General features: G+C 46.3%; 1 protein-coding gene across 1 annotated transcript in view; it reads left to right on the plus strand.

Annotated features, from left to right (window-relative positions):
- The window catches only part of slit1b (slit homolog 1b (Drosophila)), a 124805-nt gene that overhangs the window by 63438 nt on the left and 43505 nt on the right, over positions 1-17862 (plus strand). Inside the window, exons 5-10 of the mRNA XM_090195419.1 lie at positions 10418-10489; positions 10632-10703; positions 11002-11073; positions 13855-14018; positions 14647-14794; positions 17546-17617. Of these exons, the coding sequence (XP_090051545.1) occupies positions 10418-10489; positions 10632-10703; positions 11002-11073; positions 13855-14018; positions 14647-14794; positions 17546-17617 (600 nt within the window). The remainder of the gene's footprint in view (positions 1-10417; positions 10490-10631; positions 10704-11001; positions 11074-13854; positions 14019-14646; positions 14795-17545; positions 17618-17862) is intronic.

The following is a 17862-nucleotide window of genomic DNA, read 5'->3' on the forward strand; positions in this document are numbered from 1 at the left end:
ACCTCACTTGCTTTGGCAATGTTAACACGTTTCCCATGCCAATAAAGCCCCTTGAATTGAATTGATCAGGTAGAGATGAGGGAGGGAGAGAGATGATCAGGTAGAGATGAGGGAGGGAGAGAGATGAGAGAGAGATGATCCGGTAGAGATGAGGGAGGGAGAGAGATGAGAGAGAGATGATCCGGTAGAGATGAGGGAGGGAGAGAGTTGATCGGGTAGAGATGAGAGAGAAAGCGAACCTACATTTGACCTTAGATCCATACATCCATGTTCTATATCTCTCCCCAAAATCCATTTACACCCTCTCCATCTCTCACCCCCTTTCTCACCCTCCGATTCTCACATCTCTCTCTCTCTTTCTCTCTCAAATTCCCATCTCTCTCTCTCTCTTTCTCTCTCTCTCAAATACCCATATCCGTCTCTCTCTCTATCTTTCTCTCTCTCGACTCCCTGCTGTGTGTCTGTCTATGTGTTGGTTCACTGACTCTGACCTCAATCTGAAATGAGGCAGAAAAACTGTGCGTGATCGCAACCAATCTCTCACCCACTCCACTCCCTCTCTCACTTTATCCATCCTTCTCTCACTCTTTCTCTCTCTTTCTCTCTCTCTCATACACTCTTTCTCTGTGTCTCATACACTCTCTCCATCCCTTTCACCCATTATCCACCTAGCAGTGTTTCTCTTTCATTCTCTATATCCATCCCTCACTTTTACTCACTCCATTCCACTCTTCCACTATATCATCCCTCACTTTCCCTCACTCCATTCCACTCTTCCACTATGTCCATCCCTCACTTTCCCTCACTCCATTCCACTCTTCCACTATATCCATCCCTCACTTGCACTCACTCCATTCCACTCTTCCACTATATCCATCCCTCACTTTCACTCACTCCATTCCACTCTTCCACTATATCCATCCCTCACTTTGCCTCACTCCATTCCACTCTTCCACTATATCCATCCCTCACTTGCACTCACTCCATTCCACTCTTCCACTATATCCATCCCTCACTTTCCCTCACTCCATTCCACTCTTCCACTATATCCATCCCTCACTTTCACTCACTCCATTCCACTCTTCCACTATATCCATCCCTCACTTTCACTCACTCCATTCCACTCTTCCACTATATCCATCCCTCACTTTCCCTCACTCCATTCCACTCTTCCACTATATCCATCATCATTCAATCTATCATCCTCTACATCCCCATCTTTCTCAGTGGGCTGCTCTGATAGTCTCAGTGGGCTGCTCTGATAGTCTCAGTGGGCTGCTCTGATAGTCTCAGTGGGCTGCTCTGATAGTCTCAGTGGGCTGCTTTGATAGTCTCAGTGGGCTGCTCTGATAGTCTCAGTGGGCTGCTCTGATATTCTCAGTGGGCTGCTCTGATAGTCTCAGTGGGCTGCTCTGATAGTCTCAGTGGGCTGCTCTGATAGTCTCAGTGGGCTGCTCTGATAGTCTCAGTGGGCTGCTCTGATAGTCTCAGTGGGCTGATCTGGTAGTCTCAGTGGGCTGCTCTGATAGTCTCAGTGGGCTGCTCTGATAGTCTCAGTGGGCTGCTCTGATATTCTCAGTGGGCTGCTCTGATAGTCTCAGTGGGCTGCTCTGATAGTCTCAGTGGGCTGCTCTGATAGTCTCAGTGGGCTGCTCTGATAGTCTCAGTGGGCTGATCTGGTAGTCTCAGTGGGCTGCTCTGATAGTCTCAGTGGGCTGCTCTGATAGTCTCAGTGGGCTGCTCTGATAGTCTCAGTGGGCTGCTCTGATAGTCTCAGTGGGCTGCTCTGATACAGTGCCTTGCGAAAGTATTCGGCCCCCTTGAACTTTGCGACCTTTTGCCACATTTCAGGCTTCAAACATAAAGATATAAAACTGTATTTATTTGTGAAGAATCAACAACAAGTGGGACACAATCATGAAGTGGAACGACACTTATTGGATATTTCAAACTTTTTAAACAAACAAAAACTGAAAAATTGGGCGTGCAAAATTATTCAGCCCCCTTAAGTTAATACTTTGTAGCGCCACCTTTTGCTGCGATTACAGCTGTAAGTCACTTGGGGTATGTCTCTATCAGTTTTGCACATCGAGAGACTGACATTTTTTCCCATTCCTCCTTGAAAAACAGCTCGAGCTCAGTGAGGTTGGATGGAGAGCATTTGTGAACAGCAGTTTTCAGTTCTTTCCACAGATTCTCGATTGGATTCAGGTCTGGACTTTGACTTGGCCATTCTAACACCTGGATATGTTTATTTTTGAACCATTCCATTGTAGATTTTGCTTTATGTTTTGGATCATTGTCTTGTTGGAAGACAAATCTCCGTCCCAGTCTCAGGTCTTTTGCAGACTCCATCAGGTTTTCTTCCAGAATGGTCCTGTATTTGGCTCCATCCATCTTCCCATCAATTGTAACCATCTTCCCTGTCCCTGCTGAAGAAAAGCAGGCCCAAACCATGATGCTGCCACCACCATGTTTGACAGTGGGGATGGTGTGTTCAGCTGTGTTGCTTTTACGCCAAACATAACGTTTTGCATTGTTGCCAAAAAGTTACATTTTGGTTTCATCTGACCAGAGCACCTTCTTCCACATGTTTGGTGTGTCTCCCAGGTGGCTTGTGGCAAACTTTAAACGACACTTTTTATGGATATCTTTAAGAAATGGCTTTCTTCTTGCCACTCTTCCATAAAGGCCAGATTTGTGCAATATACGACTGATTGTTGTCCTATGGACAGAGTCTCCCACCTCAGCTGTAGATCTCTGCAGTTCATCTAGAGTGATCATGGGCCTCTTGGCTGCATCTCTGATCAGTCTTCTCCTTGTATGAGCTGAAAGTTTAGAGGGACGGCCAGGTCTTGGTAGATTTGCAGTGGTCTGATACTCCTTCCATTTCAATATTATCGCTTGCACAGTGCTCCTTGGGATGTTTAAAGCTTGGGAAATCTTTTTGTATCCAAATCCGGCTTTAAACTTCTTCACAACAGTATCTCGGACCTGCCTGGTGTGTTCCTTGTTCTTCGTAATGCTCTCTGCGCTTTTAACGGACCTCTGAGACTATCACAGTGCAGGTGCATTTATACAGAGACTTGATTACACACAGGTGGATTGTATTTATCATCATTAGTCATTTAGGTCAACATTGGATCATTCAGAGATCCTCACTGAACTTCTGGAGAGAGTTTGCTGCACTGAAAGTAAAAGGGCTGAATAATTTTGCACACCCAATTTTTCAGTTTTTGATTTGTTAAAAAAGTTTGAAATATCCAATAAATGTCGTTCCACTTCATTATTGTGTCCCACTTGTTGTTGATTCTTCACAAAAAAATACAGTTTTATATCTTTATGTTTGAAGCCTGAAATGTGGCAATAGGTCGCAAAGTTCAAGGGGGCCGAATACTTTCGCAAGGCACTGTAGTCTCAGTGGGCTGGTCTGATAGTCTCAGTGGGCTGCTCTGATAGTCTCAGTGGGCCGGCTCTGATAGGCTCAGTCTCAGTGGGCTAGTTAGATAGTCTCAGTCTCAGTGGGCTGCTCTGATAGTCTCAGTCTCTGTGGGCTGCTCTGATAGTCTCAGTGGGCTGGTCGGGAGGTTAATAGTGTGTTTGAAATCCTCCAGGGAATGACACATTATCTACACACATGCGAACGTGCATGCACCTGGGCACACACACACACACACACAGACAAACAAACATAGACAACCCTGTGGTTCCCCTCGCCAAATGGAGTATACCCAGGCTGTAGTGGGCCCTCCCTGGGGTGGCTCAGTCTCCATGGGCCCAGGCTTCCTGCCGGCGTCTAGGCCCCAGGGCCGGGGGAACACATTAAGATAACATCATGATGGAGACCTAGTGGTAATGGTGTGGAACAGACGGACAGAGAGGAGGGAGAGAGACGGAGGGATGGAGAGAGGAGTGGTAGACTGAAAGGGATGAAAATAGAAAGAGAGAAAAAGGGAGAGAGAACAAGGAGAAGTGAGTGAGCGATAGAGAGGGAGACAGAGGAAGAGAGAGGGAGCCAGGGGCCCAGTCCCTAGTTCCTGGTCTGTGTGTGTACTTTACATGACCAAACACAGTGCGATAGAGCAGATAAGACTGGTCTCTGGGTGGAAACACAGCCACCAATTACTCTACTGTCTGCTCCACACTGTCTGCTCCACACTGTCTGCTCCACACTGTCTGCTCTACACTGTCTGCTCTACACTGTCTGCTCCAAACTGTCTGCTCCACACTGTCTGCTCTACACTGTCTGCTCTACACTGATCAACACTGTCTGCTCTACACTGTCTACTCTACACTGATCAACATTGTCTGCTCCACACTGATCAACACTGTCTGCTCTACACTGATCAACACTGTCTGCTCTACACTGATCAACACTGTCTGCTCTACACTGATCAACACTGTCTGCTCTACACTGATCAACACTGTCTGCTCCACACTGATCTACACTGTCTGCTCCACACTGATCTACAACTGTCTGCTCCACACGGATCAACACTGTCTGCTCTACACTGTCTGCTCTACACTGTCTGCTCTACACTGATCAACACTGTCTGCTCCACACTGATCAACACTGTCTGCTCCACACTGTCTGCTCCACACTGTCTGCTCCAACTGTCTGCTCTACACTGATCAATACTGTCTGCTCCACACTGATCTACACTGTCTGCTCCACACGGATCAACACTGTCTGCTCTACACTGATCAACACTGTCTGCTCTACACTGATCAACACTGTCTGCTCTACACTGATCTTACTGTCTGCTCTACACTGATCAACACTGTCTGCTCCACACTGATCTACACTGTCTGCTCCACACTGATCTACACTGTCTGCTCTACACTGTCTGCTCTACACTGATCAACACTGTCTGCTCCACACTGATCTACACTGTCTGCTCCACACTGTCTGCTCCACACTGTCTGCTCTACACTGATCAATACTGTCTGCTCCACACTGATCTACACTGTCTGCTCCACACTGATCTACACGGTCTGCTCTATACTGTCTGCTCTACACTGTCTGCTCCACACTGTCTGCTCCACACTGTCTGCTCTACACTGTCTGCTCTACACTGTCTGCTCTACGCTGTCTGCTCCACACTGTCTGCTCTACACTGTCTGCTCTACACTGATCAACACTGTCTCCTCCACACTGATCAACACTGTCTGCTCTACACTGTCTACTCTACACTGATCAACATTGTCTGCTCCACACTGATCAACACTGTCTGCTCAACACTGTCTGCTCTACACTGATCAACACTGTCTGCTCAACACTGTCTGCTCTACACTGATCAACACTGTCTGCTCCACACTGATCAAGACTGTCTGCTCTACACTGATCTACACTGTCTGCTCTACACTGATCAACACTGTCTGCTCCACACTGATCTACACTGTCTGCTCCACACTGATCTACACTGTCTGCTCTACACTGTCTGCTCCACACTGATCAACACTATCTGCTCCCACTGTCTGCGCTACACTGTCTGCTCTACACTGTCTGCTCTACACTGTCTGCTCTACACTATCTGCTATTCACTGTCTGCTCTACACTGTCTGCTACACACTGTCTGCTCCACACTGATCAACACTGTCTGCTCTCTACTGTCTGCTCTACACTGTCTGCTCCACACTGTCTGCTCCACACTGTCTGATCAACACTGTCTGCTCCACACTGTCTGCTCCACACTGTCTGCTCTACACTGTCTGCTCTACACTGTCTGCTCTACACTGATCAACACGGTCTCCTCCACACTGATCAACACTGTCTGCTCTACACTGTCTGCTCTACACTGATCAACACTGTCTGCTCCACACTGATCAACACTGTCTGCTCTACACTGATCTACAACTGTCTGCTCCACACGGATCAACACTGTCTGCTCTACACTGTCTGCTCTACACTGTCTGCTCTACACTGATCAACACTGTCTGCTCCACACTGATCAACACTGTCTGCTCCACACTGTCTGCTCCACACTGTCTGCTCCAACTGTCTGCTCTACACTGATCAATACTGTCTGCTCCACACTGATCTACACTGTCTGCTCCACACGGATCAACACTGTCTGCTCTACACTGATCAACACTGTCTGCTCTACACTGATCAACACTGTCTGCTCTACACTGATCTTACTGTCTGCTCTACACTGATCAACACTGTCTGCTCCACACTGATCTACACTGTCTGCTCCACACTGATCTACACTGTCTGCTCTACACTGTCTGCTCTACACTGATCAACACTGTCTGCTCCACACTGATCAACACTGTCTGCTCCACACTGTCTGCTCCACACTGTCTGCTCTACACTGATCAATACTGTCTGCTCCACACTGATCTACACTGTCTGCTCCACACTGATCTACACGGTCTGCTCTATACTGTCTGCTCTACACTGTCTGCTCCACACTGTCTGCTCCACACTGTCTGCTCTACACTGTCTGCTCTACACTGTCTGCTCTACGCTGTCTGCTCCACACTGTCTGCTCTACACTGTCTGCTCTACACTGATCAACACTGTCTCCTCCACACTGATCAACACTGTCTGCTCTACACTGTCTACTCTACACTGATCAACATTGTCTGCTCCACACTGATCAACACTGTCTGCTCAACACTGTCTGCTCTACACTGATCAACACTGTCTGCTCAACACTGTCTGCTCTACACTGATCAACACTGTCTGCTCCACACTGATCAAGACTGTCTGCTCTACACTGATCTACACTGTCTGCTCTACACTGATCAACACTGTCTGCTCCACACTGATCTACACTGTCTGCTCCACACTGATCTACACTGTCTGCTCTACACTGTCTGCTCCACACTGATCAACACTATCTGCTCCCACTGTCTGCGCTACACTGTCTGCTCTACACTGTCTGCTCTACACTGTCTGCTCTACACTATCTGCTATTCACTGTCTGCTCTACACTGTCTGCTACACACTGTCTGCTCCACACTGATCAACACTGTCTGCTCTCTACTGTCTGCTCTACACTGTCTGCTCCACACTGTCTGCTCCACACTGTATCCTCTACACTGTCTGCTCTACACTGATCAACACTGTCTCCTCCACACTGTCTGATCAACACTGTCTGCTCCACACTGTCTGCTCCACACTGTCTGCTCTACACTGTCTGCTCTACACTGTCTGCTCTACACTGATCAACACGGTCTCCTCCACACTGATCAACACTGTCTGCTCTACACTGTCTGCTCTACACTGATCAACACTGTCTGCTCCACACTGATCAACACTGTCTGCTCTACACTGATCTACACTGTCTGCTCAAACACTGGTCAACACTGTCTGCTCTACACTGATCAACACTGTCTCCTCCACACTGATCTACACTGTCTGCTCTACACTGATCTACACTGTCTGCTCTACAGTGATCTACACTGTCTGCTCTACACTGATCTACACTGTCTGCTCTACACTGTCTGCTCCACACTGATCTACACTGTCTGCTCTACACTGTCTGCTCCACATTGATCTACACTGTCTGCTCTACACTGTCTGCTCCACATTGATCTACACTCTCTGCTCTACACTGATCTACACTGTCTGCTCTACACTGATCAACACTGTCTGCTCCACACTGATCTACACTGTCTGCTCCACACTGATCTACACTGTCTGCTCTACACTGTCTGCTCTACACTGATAAACACGGTCTCCTCCACACTGATCAACACTGTCTTCTCCTCACTGTCTGCTCTACACTGATCAACACTGTCTGCTCCACACTGATCAACACTGTCTGCTCTACACTGATCAACACTGTCTGCTCAAACACTGATCAACACTGTCTGCTCTACACTGATCAAACACTGTCTGCTCTACACTGATCTACACTGTCTGCTCTACACTGATCAACACTGTCTGCTCCACACCGATCAACACTGTCTGCTCCACACTGATCAACACTGTCTCCTCCACACTGATCTACACTGTCTGCTCTACACTGATCTACACTGTCTGCTCTACACTGTCTGCTCCACACTGATCTACACTGTCTGCTCTACACTGTCTGCTCCACATTGATCTACACTGTCTGCTCTACACTGATCTACACTGTCTGCTCTACACTGTCTGCTCCACACTGATCTACACTTTCTGCTCTACACTGATCTACACTGTCTGCTCCACACTGATATACACTGTCTGCTCTACACTGATCTACCCTGTCTGCTCTACACTGTCTGCTCTACACTGATCTACACTGTCTGCTCCACACTTATCAACACTGTCTGCTCCACACTGATCTACACTGTCTGCTCTACACTGTCTGCTCTACACTGATCAACACTGTCTTCTCCACACTGTCTGCTCCACACTGATCTACACTGTCTGCTCCACACTGATCTAAACTGTCTGCTCTACACTGATCAACACTGTCTGCTCCACACTGATCAACACTGTCTGCTCTACACTGATCAACACTGTCTTCTCCACACTGTCTGCTCCACACTGTCTGTTCCACACTGATCTACACTGTCTTCTCCACATTGATCAACACTGTCTGCTCCACATTGATCAACACTGTCTGCTCCACACTGTCTGCTCCACACTGTCTGGTCTACACTGTCTGCTCTACACTGATCAAGACTGTCTTCTCCACACTGTCTGCTCTACACTAATTTATACTGTCTGCTCCACACTGATCTAAACTGTCTGCTCCACACTGATCAACACTGTCTGCTCTACACTGTCTGCTCTACACTGATCAACACTGTCTCCTCCACACTGTCTGATCAACACTGTCTGCTCCACACTGTCTGCTCTACACTGATCAACACTGTCTGCTCCACACTGATCAACACTGTCTGCTCTACACTGATCAACACTGTCTGCTCTTCACTGATCAACACGGTCTGCTCAAACACTGATCAAAACTGTCTGCTCTACACTGATCTACACTGTCTGCTCCACACGGATCAACACTGTCTGCTCTACACTGATCAACACTGTCTGCTCTACACTGATCTACACTGTCTGCTCCACACTGATCTACACGGTCTGCTCCACACTGATCTACACTGTCTGCTCCACACTGATCTACACTGTCTGCTCCACACTGATCTACACTGTCTGCTCTACACTGATCAACACTGTCTGCTCCACACTTATCAACACTGTCTGCTCCACACTGATCAATACTGTCTGCTCTACACTGTTTGCTCTACACTGATCAACACTGTCTTCTCCACATTGTCTGCTCCACACTGATCAACACTGTCTGCTCCACATTGATCTACACTGTCTGCTCTACACTGATCTACACTGTCTGCTCCACATTGATCTACACTGTCTGCTCCACATTGATCTACACTGTCTGCTCTACACTGATCAACACTGTCTGCTCCACATTGATCTGCACTGTCTGCTCTACACTGATCTACACTGTCTGCTCCACATTTATCTACACTGTCTGCTCTACACTGATCTACACTGTCTGCTCTACACCGATCTACATTGTCTGCTCCACACCGATCCACACTGTCTGCGCTACACCGATCAACACTGTCTGCTCTACACCGATCAAAACCGATCCACACTGTCTGATCCACACTGTCTGATCCACAGTGATCCACACTGTCTGCTCCACACCGATCCACACTGTCTGCTCCACACCAATCCACACTGATCCACACTGTCTGATCCACACTGTCTGATCCACACTGTCTGATCCACATTGTCTGATCCACACCGATCCACACTGCCAAATCCACACTGATCCACACTGTCTGATCCACACCGATCCACAATGTCTGATCCACACTGTCTGATCCACACTGTCTGATCCACACTGTCTGATCCACACTGTCTGATCCACACCGATCCACAATGTCTGATCCACACTGTCTGATCCACACTGTCTGATCCACACTGTCTGATCCACACCGATCCACAATGTCTGATCCACACTGTCTGATCCACACTGTCTGATCCACAATGTCTGATCCACAATGTCTGATCCACAATGTCTGATCCACACTGTCTGATCCACAATGTCTGATCCACACTGTCTGATCCACACTGTCTGATCCACACTGTCTGATCCACACTGTCTGATCCACAATGTCTGATCCACAATGTCTGATCCACAATGTCTGATCCACACTGTCTGATCCACAATGTCTGATCCACAATGTCTGATCCACAATGTCTGATCCACACTGTCTGATCCACACTGTCTGATCCACACTGTCTGATCCACACTGTCTGATCCACACTGTCTGATCCACACTGTCTGATCCGTACTCTTCTTCTTTTCATAGCTCTTTTCTTTCTACATGAATTTCACATTGGAAAAGCTACACTTTGTTTAAATTGTCTTTCCTTCTTTTTCCCATTTTTTTTCTCTCTCTCTCACCCCCTCCCTCCCTCATTCCTTCTCAGGGACCTTAGTGAGAATGCTATCCAAGCCATTCCCAGGAGAGCTTTCAGAGGGGCCACGGACATCAGGAACCTGTGAGTGACACACACACTCTCACACACTCTCTCGCTCTCTCTCTGTCTCTCTCTCTCTCTCTCTCTCTCTCTCTCTCTCTCTCTCTCTCTCTCTCTCTCTCTCTCTCTCATGGAAGCCATTATATGTGTTTTGTGTCTACAGTCAACTGGATAAGAACCACATCACTTGCATCGAGGAGGGGGCCTTCCGTGCTCTGAGAACTCTGGAGGTTCTGTAAGTATTATAGAGAGAGACTGTGTCTGTGTGCAGCTTTCTTCTCCTAAGGAATGTCAACTAATATTATCTCTTTCTCTCTCTCTCCCTCTCTCTCTTTCTTTCTTTTCCTTTGCCTCTGTCTTTCCCTCTCTCTCTCTCTCTCTCTCTCTCTCTCTCTCTCTCTCTCTCTCTCACACTCTCTCTCTATTGCTCTCTCTCTTTCTTTCTTTTCCTTTACCTCTGTCTTTCCCTCTCTCTCTCTCTCTCTCTCTCTCTCTCTCTCTCTCTCTCTCTCTCTCTCTCTCTCTCTCGGCAGCACATTGAACAACAACAACATAAGCAGCATTCCAGTCTCCAGCTTCAACCACATGCCCAAATTACGCACCTTGTGAGTCCCTCTCTGCTCACTACTCAGTAGGACTGTCAGGGAACTCATGACACTTTGGTGCCGATTCAATATGTATTACGATTCTCACCATTCTAGATGTATTGTGATTCTCATGATTCTAGATGCATTGTGATTCTAGATGTATTGTGATTCTCATGATTCTAGATGTATTGTGATTCTCATGATTCTAGATGCATTGTGATTCTAGATGTATTGTGATTCTCATGATTCTAGATGCATTGTGATTCTAGATGTATTGTGATTCTCACGATTCTAGATGTATTGTGATTCTCATGATTCTAGATGCATTGTGATTCTAGATGTATTGTGATTCTCATGATTCTAGATGCATTGTGATTCTAGATGTATTGTGATTCTCATGATTCTAGATGCATTGTGATTCTAGATGTATTGTGATTCTCATGATTCTAGATGCATTGTGATTCTAGATGTATTGTGATTCTCATGATTCTAGATGCATTGTGATTCTAGATGTATTGTGATTCTCCTGATTCTAGATGCATTGTGATTCTAGATGTATTGTGATTCTCATGATTCTAGATGCATTGTGATTCTAGATGTATTGTGATTCTCCTGATTCTAGATGCATTGTGATTCTAGATGTATTGCGATTCTCACGATTCTAGATGAATTGTTATTCGATTCTGCAATTTGATTGTGATTTGATGTTCAAACCCAGATAACATGCACTGCCAGGGAACTCATGACACTTAGGTGGCCGACATATCAAATTGCGTGGGGAATGTGTTGTTTGGGGAATGTTTTCCCATTGGGAAGATGTCAGAGAGACATCAGAATAGAATGTTGATGTCTGACCGACGCGTAAACGATGTAGAACTGTAGAATGTAGTACTGTAGAATGTAGAACTGTAGAATGCAGAACTGTAGAATGTAGAACTGTACATCTGTAAGACGTCTTGGCAATGAGCGAACACTGTGTAAACGGCATCTTCCCAATGTACCCGGGAGACATCGAGCCCACGTTGGGCAGACTGTGCTATCTGGGAACATATCGTTCGCTATGCGTCTGCTGCAGAGAGACCAGAGAGCAGGAGAACATTTTGTTTCGATTAGTTTTGGCGCAGCTACAGCCGACTATCACTAGTTAACACTACCTGTTTTTTACAAATCCATACTTGGAGTCAAAGTATATTTACTGTATATAATGTCAAGAATAATATTGTGATATGCAACTATGTTTTTTCCCCATCACTACTACTCAGTGACACAGTTATTGTATAAACAGATCAGGATGAAGATACCCCTACAGGTGCAGATCTAGGATCAGGTCCCCCTTGTCCATGTGATCTAATTCATTATGATCTTGAAGGGAAAACTGATTGTAGACCAGTACTCCTACTCTGAGATGCTATAAGAATACGGACTTTGGTCACCCTTTCCGAAACTTATCCATTAGGGTGAAAACACAAAACTGACCTAAGATCAGTGTGGAAGAGTCTGAGTCTGACAGGCCACACATAGCCAACCAGCTCTCACAGTCTCATGTCAGAATTACACCTTCATCCATGTTTCCCAAACGTCACATTTCAAAGTGTTTAAGCTTAAGTTCAGGTATTAACTCTAAATATTTAAGGTAAGGGTTGTGTTCAGGTATTAACTCTGAATATTTAAGGTAAGGGTTGTGTTCAGGTATTAACTCTGAATATTTAAGGTAAGGGTTGTGTTCAGGCATTAATTCCAAATTCTTAAAGATGCAATATGCAGAAATCGTGCCGCCATTTCCTGGTTGCTAAAATTCTAATCGTTTGCCTAATGTATGTGATTTTAAATAAGCAAGTATATTGTATTTTCAGCTGTTTGAAGCTAAACCAAAAGTAAATGACGCAAACATGTAATTTAGGCACGGGAAGCATAGAAGTAGTGCACATAGAACAGATCTACTGCTCCTTGGACTTGTTTCAATAACAATGTCTATGTGAATTTGGTCGGGGCACCCAAAGAGTGACATATTGCAGCTTTAAGGGCATTAACTCTGAATGTTTCAGGTTTGAGATGGGCTCAAAACTAAAATATCAAGAACAACGTTCTATCAGTGGATTTGAACATGCAACCGTTGGAATCAGAGGCAGATGCCTACTGAAATGTGTCTGAGCCAACCGCTAGTGAGAAACACACTTCAGATACACACATCTTGTATGAATGCCTCTGTACCCATAAACCAGTCAATCAGAGATGTAGCGCTGTCTCAGAAAAGGCCCAGGCTCTTGGGGGGGACCCAAACCCCCAGGCCCATTCTCAGGAGACTTGGTCCCCTTCCACCCACCACAGAAGGGTTGTGGGGGATTTGCTGGGACTTCAAGGCACCAAGCTCCTGTCAACAAACTGTCCAACGACAGACGCCCCTGGAAATCAAACTGTTAAGCCCCTGAAAATCACACACACACACACACACACACACACACACACACACACACACCCACACCCACACCCACACACACACACACACAACTAGAATCCCTCCATTGTTGAAGCTGAGAGTTAGGGTTAGAGTATAGGGCTACAACAGTATGGGGGAAACTGGTTCAGACAGTGCGTGTGTGTGTGCAGATGATGGTTTGGAGTGAGAGTCTCAGTGAGAGATGGGTAAGGGATCCCCCCTCCTCTCCCTCTCTCTCTCCTAGTGGTTACCCTCTACGCCAACCTCTCTGTGTTTTTCAGAGGGTTGGGAAAGCACAATACACATTTCCTTTGACACCCTGGTACATTGGACAATAAACCTCCTTCTTCCTCTCCCTCCAGTCGTCTCCACTCTAACAGTCTGAGGTGTGACTGTCACCTGTCCTGGCTGTCTCCCTGGCTGAGACAGAGACCCACCCTGGGTCTGTACACACAGTGCAGCTCCCCTCCAACCCTCAGGGGACTCAACCTGGCTGAACTGCAGAAGAACGAGTTCACCTGCTCAGGTAAGACAGGGGTTAGAGGTTAGAGTGTAAAGTTTACCTGTAGAGGTCACCTGCTCAGGTAAGGCAGGGGTCAGAGGATAGAGTTTACCTGTAGCGGTCACCTGCTCAGGTAAGACAGGGGTCAGAGGTTAGAGGGTAGAGTTTACCTGTAGAGGTCACCTGCTCAGGTAAGACAGAGGTCAGAGGTTAGAGTGTAGAGTTTACCTGTAGAGGTCACCTGCTCAGGTAAGACAGGGGTCAGAGGTTGGAGGGTAGAGTTTACCTGTAGAGGTCACCTGCTCAGGTAAGACAGAGGTCAAAAATTTGAGTGTAGAGTTTCCCTGTAGAGGTCACCTGCTCAGGTAAGACAGAGGTTAGAGTTCACCAGCTGAGATACAGCACTAGATTTTGTGTGGAGCCTTTCTATGCCATGTCCTTCCCTTGGTATGACTTTTATTTACTGTCCAGAAATCACCTGGTATTTACATAGCAACTAATAATCATACAATAATACACAATAATCACTCTCTCTCATTCTAAACTCTCTCTTTTTCTCTTTCTTTCTCGCTCTCTCCCTTTGTCTTTCTCGCTCTCTCGCTCTCTCTCTCTCTTTGTCTTTCTCTCTCTTTCTCTCACTCTCTCTCTCCAGGTCAGAGTGACAGTGCGTTTGTCCAGCCGTGTAGCCTGGCGTCTGGCTCCTGTCCTCCCATGTGTTCCTGTAGTAACAACATCGTAGACTGTAGAGGCAAGGGCCTCACTGCCATACCTGCTCACCTGCCTGAAGCCATGACTGAGATGTGAGTCCTGCACGCGGTCAGCATGACCACACACGGTCAACAAGACCACAAAGCTTTAACTATGGTTTATAAGATACGAGGTGGCCATACCTGCTCACCCCCTTGAAGCCATGACCGAGATCTGAGACCGTCGACATGGTCAGTTCATGCTCATCACCACACCATACAGAAAAACCGCACCACATACAATAACTGCACCATATAGAATAACCACACCATACAGAATAACCACACCATACAGAATAACCTCACCACATAGAATAACCATGCCATGTAGAATAACCGTACCATGTAGAATAACTACACCATGTAGAATAACCACACCATGTAGAATAAATCCACCATGTAGAATAACCACACCATATAGAATAACCTCACCATGTAGAATAACCTCACCATGTAGAATAACCACACCATGTAGAATAACCACACCATGTAGAATAAATCCACCATGTAGAATAACCACACCATATAGAATAACCTCACCATGTAGAATAACCACACCACGTAGAATAACCACACCATACAGAATAACCTCACCATGTAGAATAACCACACCATGTAGAATAACCTCACCATGTAGAATAACTACACCATGTAGAATAACCACACCATGTAGAATAAATCCACCATGTAGAATAACCACACCATATAGAATAACCTCACCATGTAGAATAACCACACCACGTAGAATAACCACACCATACAGAATAACCTCACCATGTAGAATAACCACACCATGTAGAATAACTACACCATATAGAATAACCACACCACGTAGAATAACCACACCATATAGAATAACCACACCATGTAGAATAACCACACCATGTAGAATAACCACACCATGTAGAATAACCACACCATGTAGAATAACCACACCATGTAGAATAACCACAACATACAGAATAACCACACCATGTAGAATAACCACACCACGTAGAATAACTACACCACTTGGAATAACCACACCACGTAGAATAACCACACCATGTAGAATAACTACACCACATAGAATAACCACACCACGTAGAATAACCACACCACATATGACCATTCATACTGTTCATGGGCCATATAAATACTGTATAATCATCATGATTGTCATTGCATATTGATATGGTGGCCCACTGACCAATAAGATATGTCTGTGTGTCATTGGATATCCTGTATTAATATATGTATATGCTACAGTTTTTCCAATCAGATGAATATGTGGCCATCTGACCAGTAAGAGTTGATGTGTGTGTGTGTATCATTAATGCATCAGAGCTGCTCTAGAAAGGATATTTCTATTCCCTGACAGCAGCTTACCACACCGCCCCTCCACACCGACCATGTCCATATATGGACACTTAACCCTTGACTTTTACACAGGCTCATCTCTCAACTTAACATCTCCCTGGGTTTAACCTCTTAGACCTGAAGGACACACACACATGCACATGCAGGATCATACACACACACACACACACACACACACACACACACACACACACACACACACACACACACACACACACACACACACACACACACACACACACACACTCACACACACTCACACTCAGACAGGAGGGAGAGAAAAAGAGAGAGATGGTGAGAGGAGGATGAGGAAATAGTAGAATGTGTTTGAGGTTAGGGAGAGAGAGGGACTTTCTAACACTTTCTCAGAAGAATAACAGACAGAAGGAGAGACAGACAGAAGGAGAGAGAGAGAGAGAGAGACAGGAGCGAGACAGACAGAAGGAGAGAGAGGCAGACAGAAGGAGAGAGACAGACAGGAGGAGAGAGAGACAGACAGGAGGAGAGAGAGACAGACAGAAGGAGAGAGAAACAGACAGGAGAGAGACAGACAGAAGGAGAGAGAGACTGACAGAAGGAGAGAGAGACAGACAGAAGGAGAGAGAGACAGACAGAAGGAGAGAGAGACAGACAGAAGGAGAGAGAGACAGACAGAAGGAGAGAGAGACAGAAGCAGAGAGAGACAGAAGCAGAGAGAGACAGACAGAAGCAAAGAGAGACAGACAGAAGAAGAGAGAGACAGAAGGAGAGACAGACAGGAGAGAGACAGACAGAGGGGTTAGTAGTGTAATGCTGCAGTCTCTGAGTGGTTTGGCAGTTTAACAGGTGAGCATTCCCCTGGTCAGCTAACGGCTCCAGTCACACAAATATGTCAAACTGTGTCTGATACCCTCAACATTTCCTGTCTCTCACACACACAAAACACACACATACTTACACACACACAGAGAGAGAAAGAGAGACTAACCTACGTTTCTCCTATATTTTACATGGGTGTAATTTGAATGAATCTCATTGCCAATGGGTCTCTCCCCCTCCCTTCTCCTCCCCTCTGTCTCCCGCCCTCTCTCTTTTTTCCTCCCCTCACTCTCTCCCTTTTCCTTCCCTCACTCTCTCCCCTTTCTTTCCCTCACTCTCTCCCTTTTCATTCCCTCACTCTCTCCATTTTCCTTCCCTCACTCTCTCTCTTTTCCTCCCCTCACTCTCTCCCTTTTCCTCCCCTCACTCTCTCCCTTTTCCTCCCCTCACTCTCTCCCTTTTCCTTCCCTCACTCTCTCCCTTTTCATTCCCTCACTCTCTCCATTTTCCTTCCCTCACTCTCTCCCCTTTCCTTCCCTCACTCTCTCCCTTTTCCTCCCCTCACTCTCTCCCTTTTCCTTCCCTCACTCTCTCCCTTTTCCTCCCCTCACTCTCTCCCTTTTCCTTCCCTCTTTCTCTCCCTCCTAGTCGTCTGGAGCAGAATGGCATCAAGTCAGTTCCTCCTGGGGCCTTCACCTCCTACAAGAAGCTGCGCAGAATGTAACTAGTCAACCCCCTTTACTTAACATATACCAACGACCTTCCTTGTGCCTCATCTGAAACTCAAGCTGCTATGTTTACAGATGATACTGCAATGTATACAACAAGACAATCGGTTCAACAGGTACAGCAAGTTCTACAAGTAGATCTGGGAAATATCAGGGATTGGGTTTGCCAGAACAAATTTGTTTTGCACACCAAGAAACCTATGGTTATGTTGGTCTGTTCCACCAGGAAAAGGCCAA

Source organism: Oncorhynchus mykiss, chromosome 13, assembly GCF_057628025.1.
Source record: "Oncorhynchus mykiss isolate SJ-2025 chromosome 13, ASM5762802v1, whole genome shotgun sequence".
NCBI lineage: Eukaryota > Metazoa > Chordata > Actinopteri > Salmoniformes > Salmonidae > Oncorhynchus > Oncorhynchus mykiss.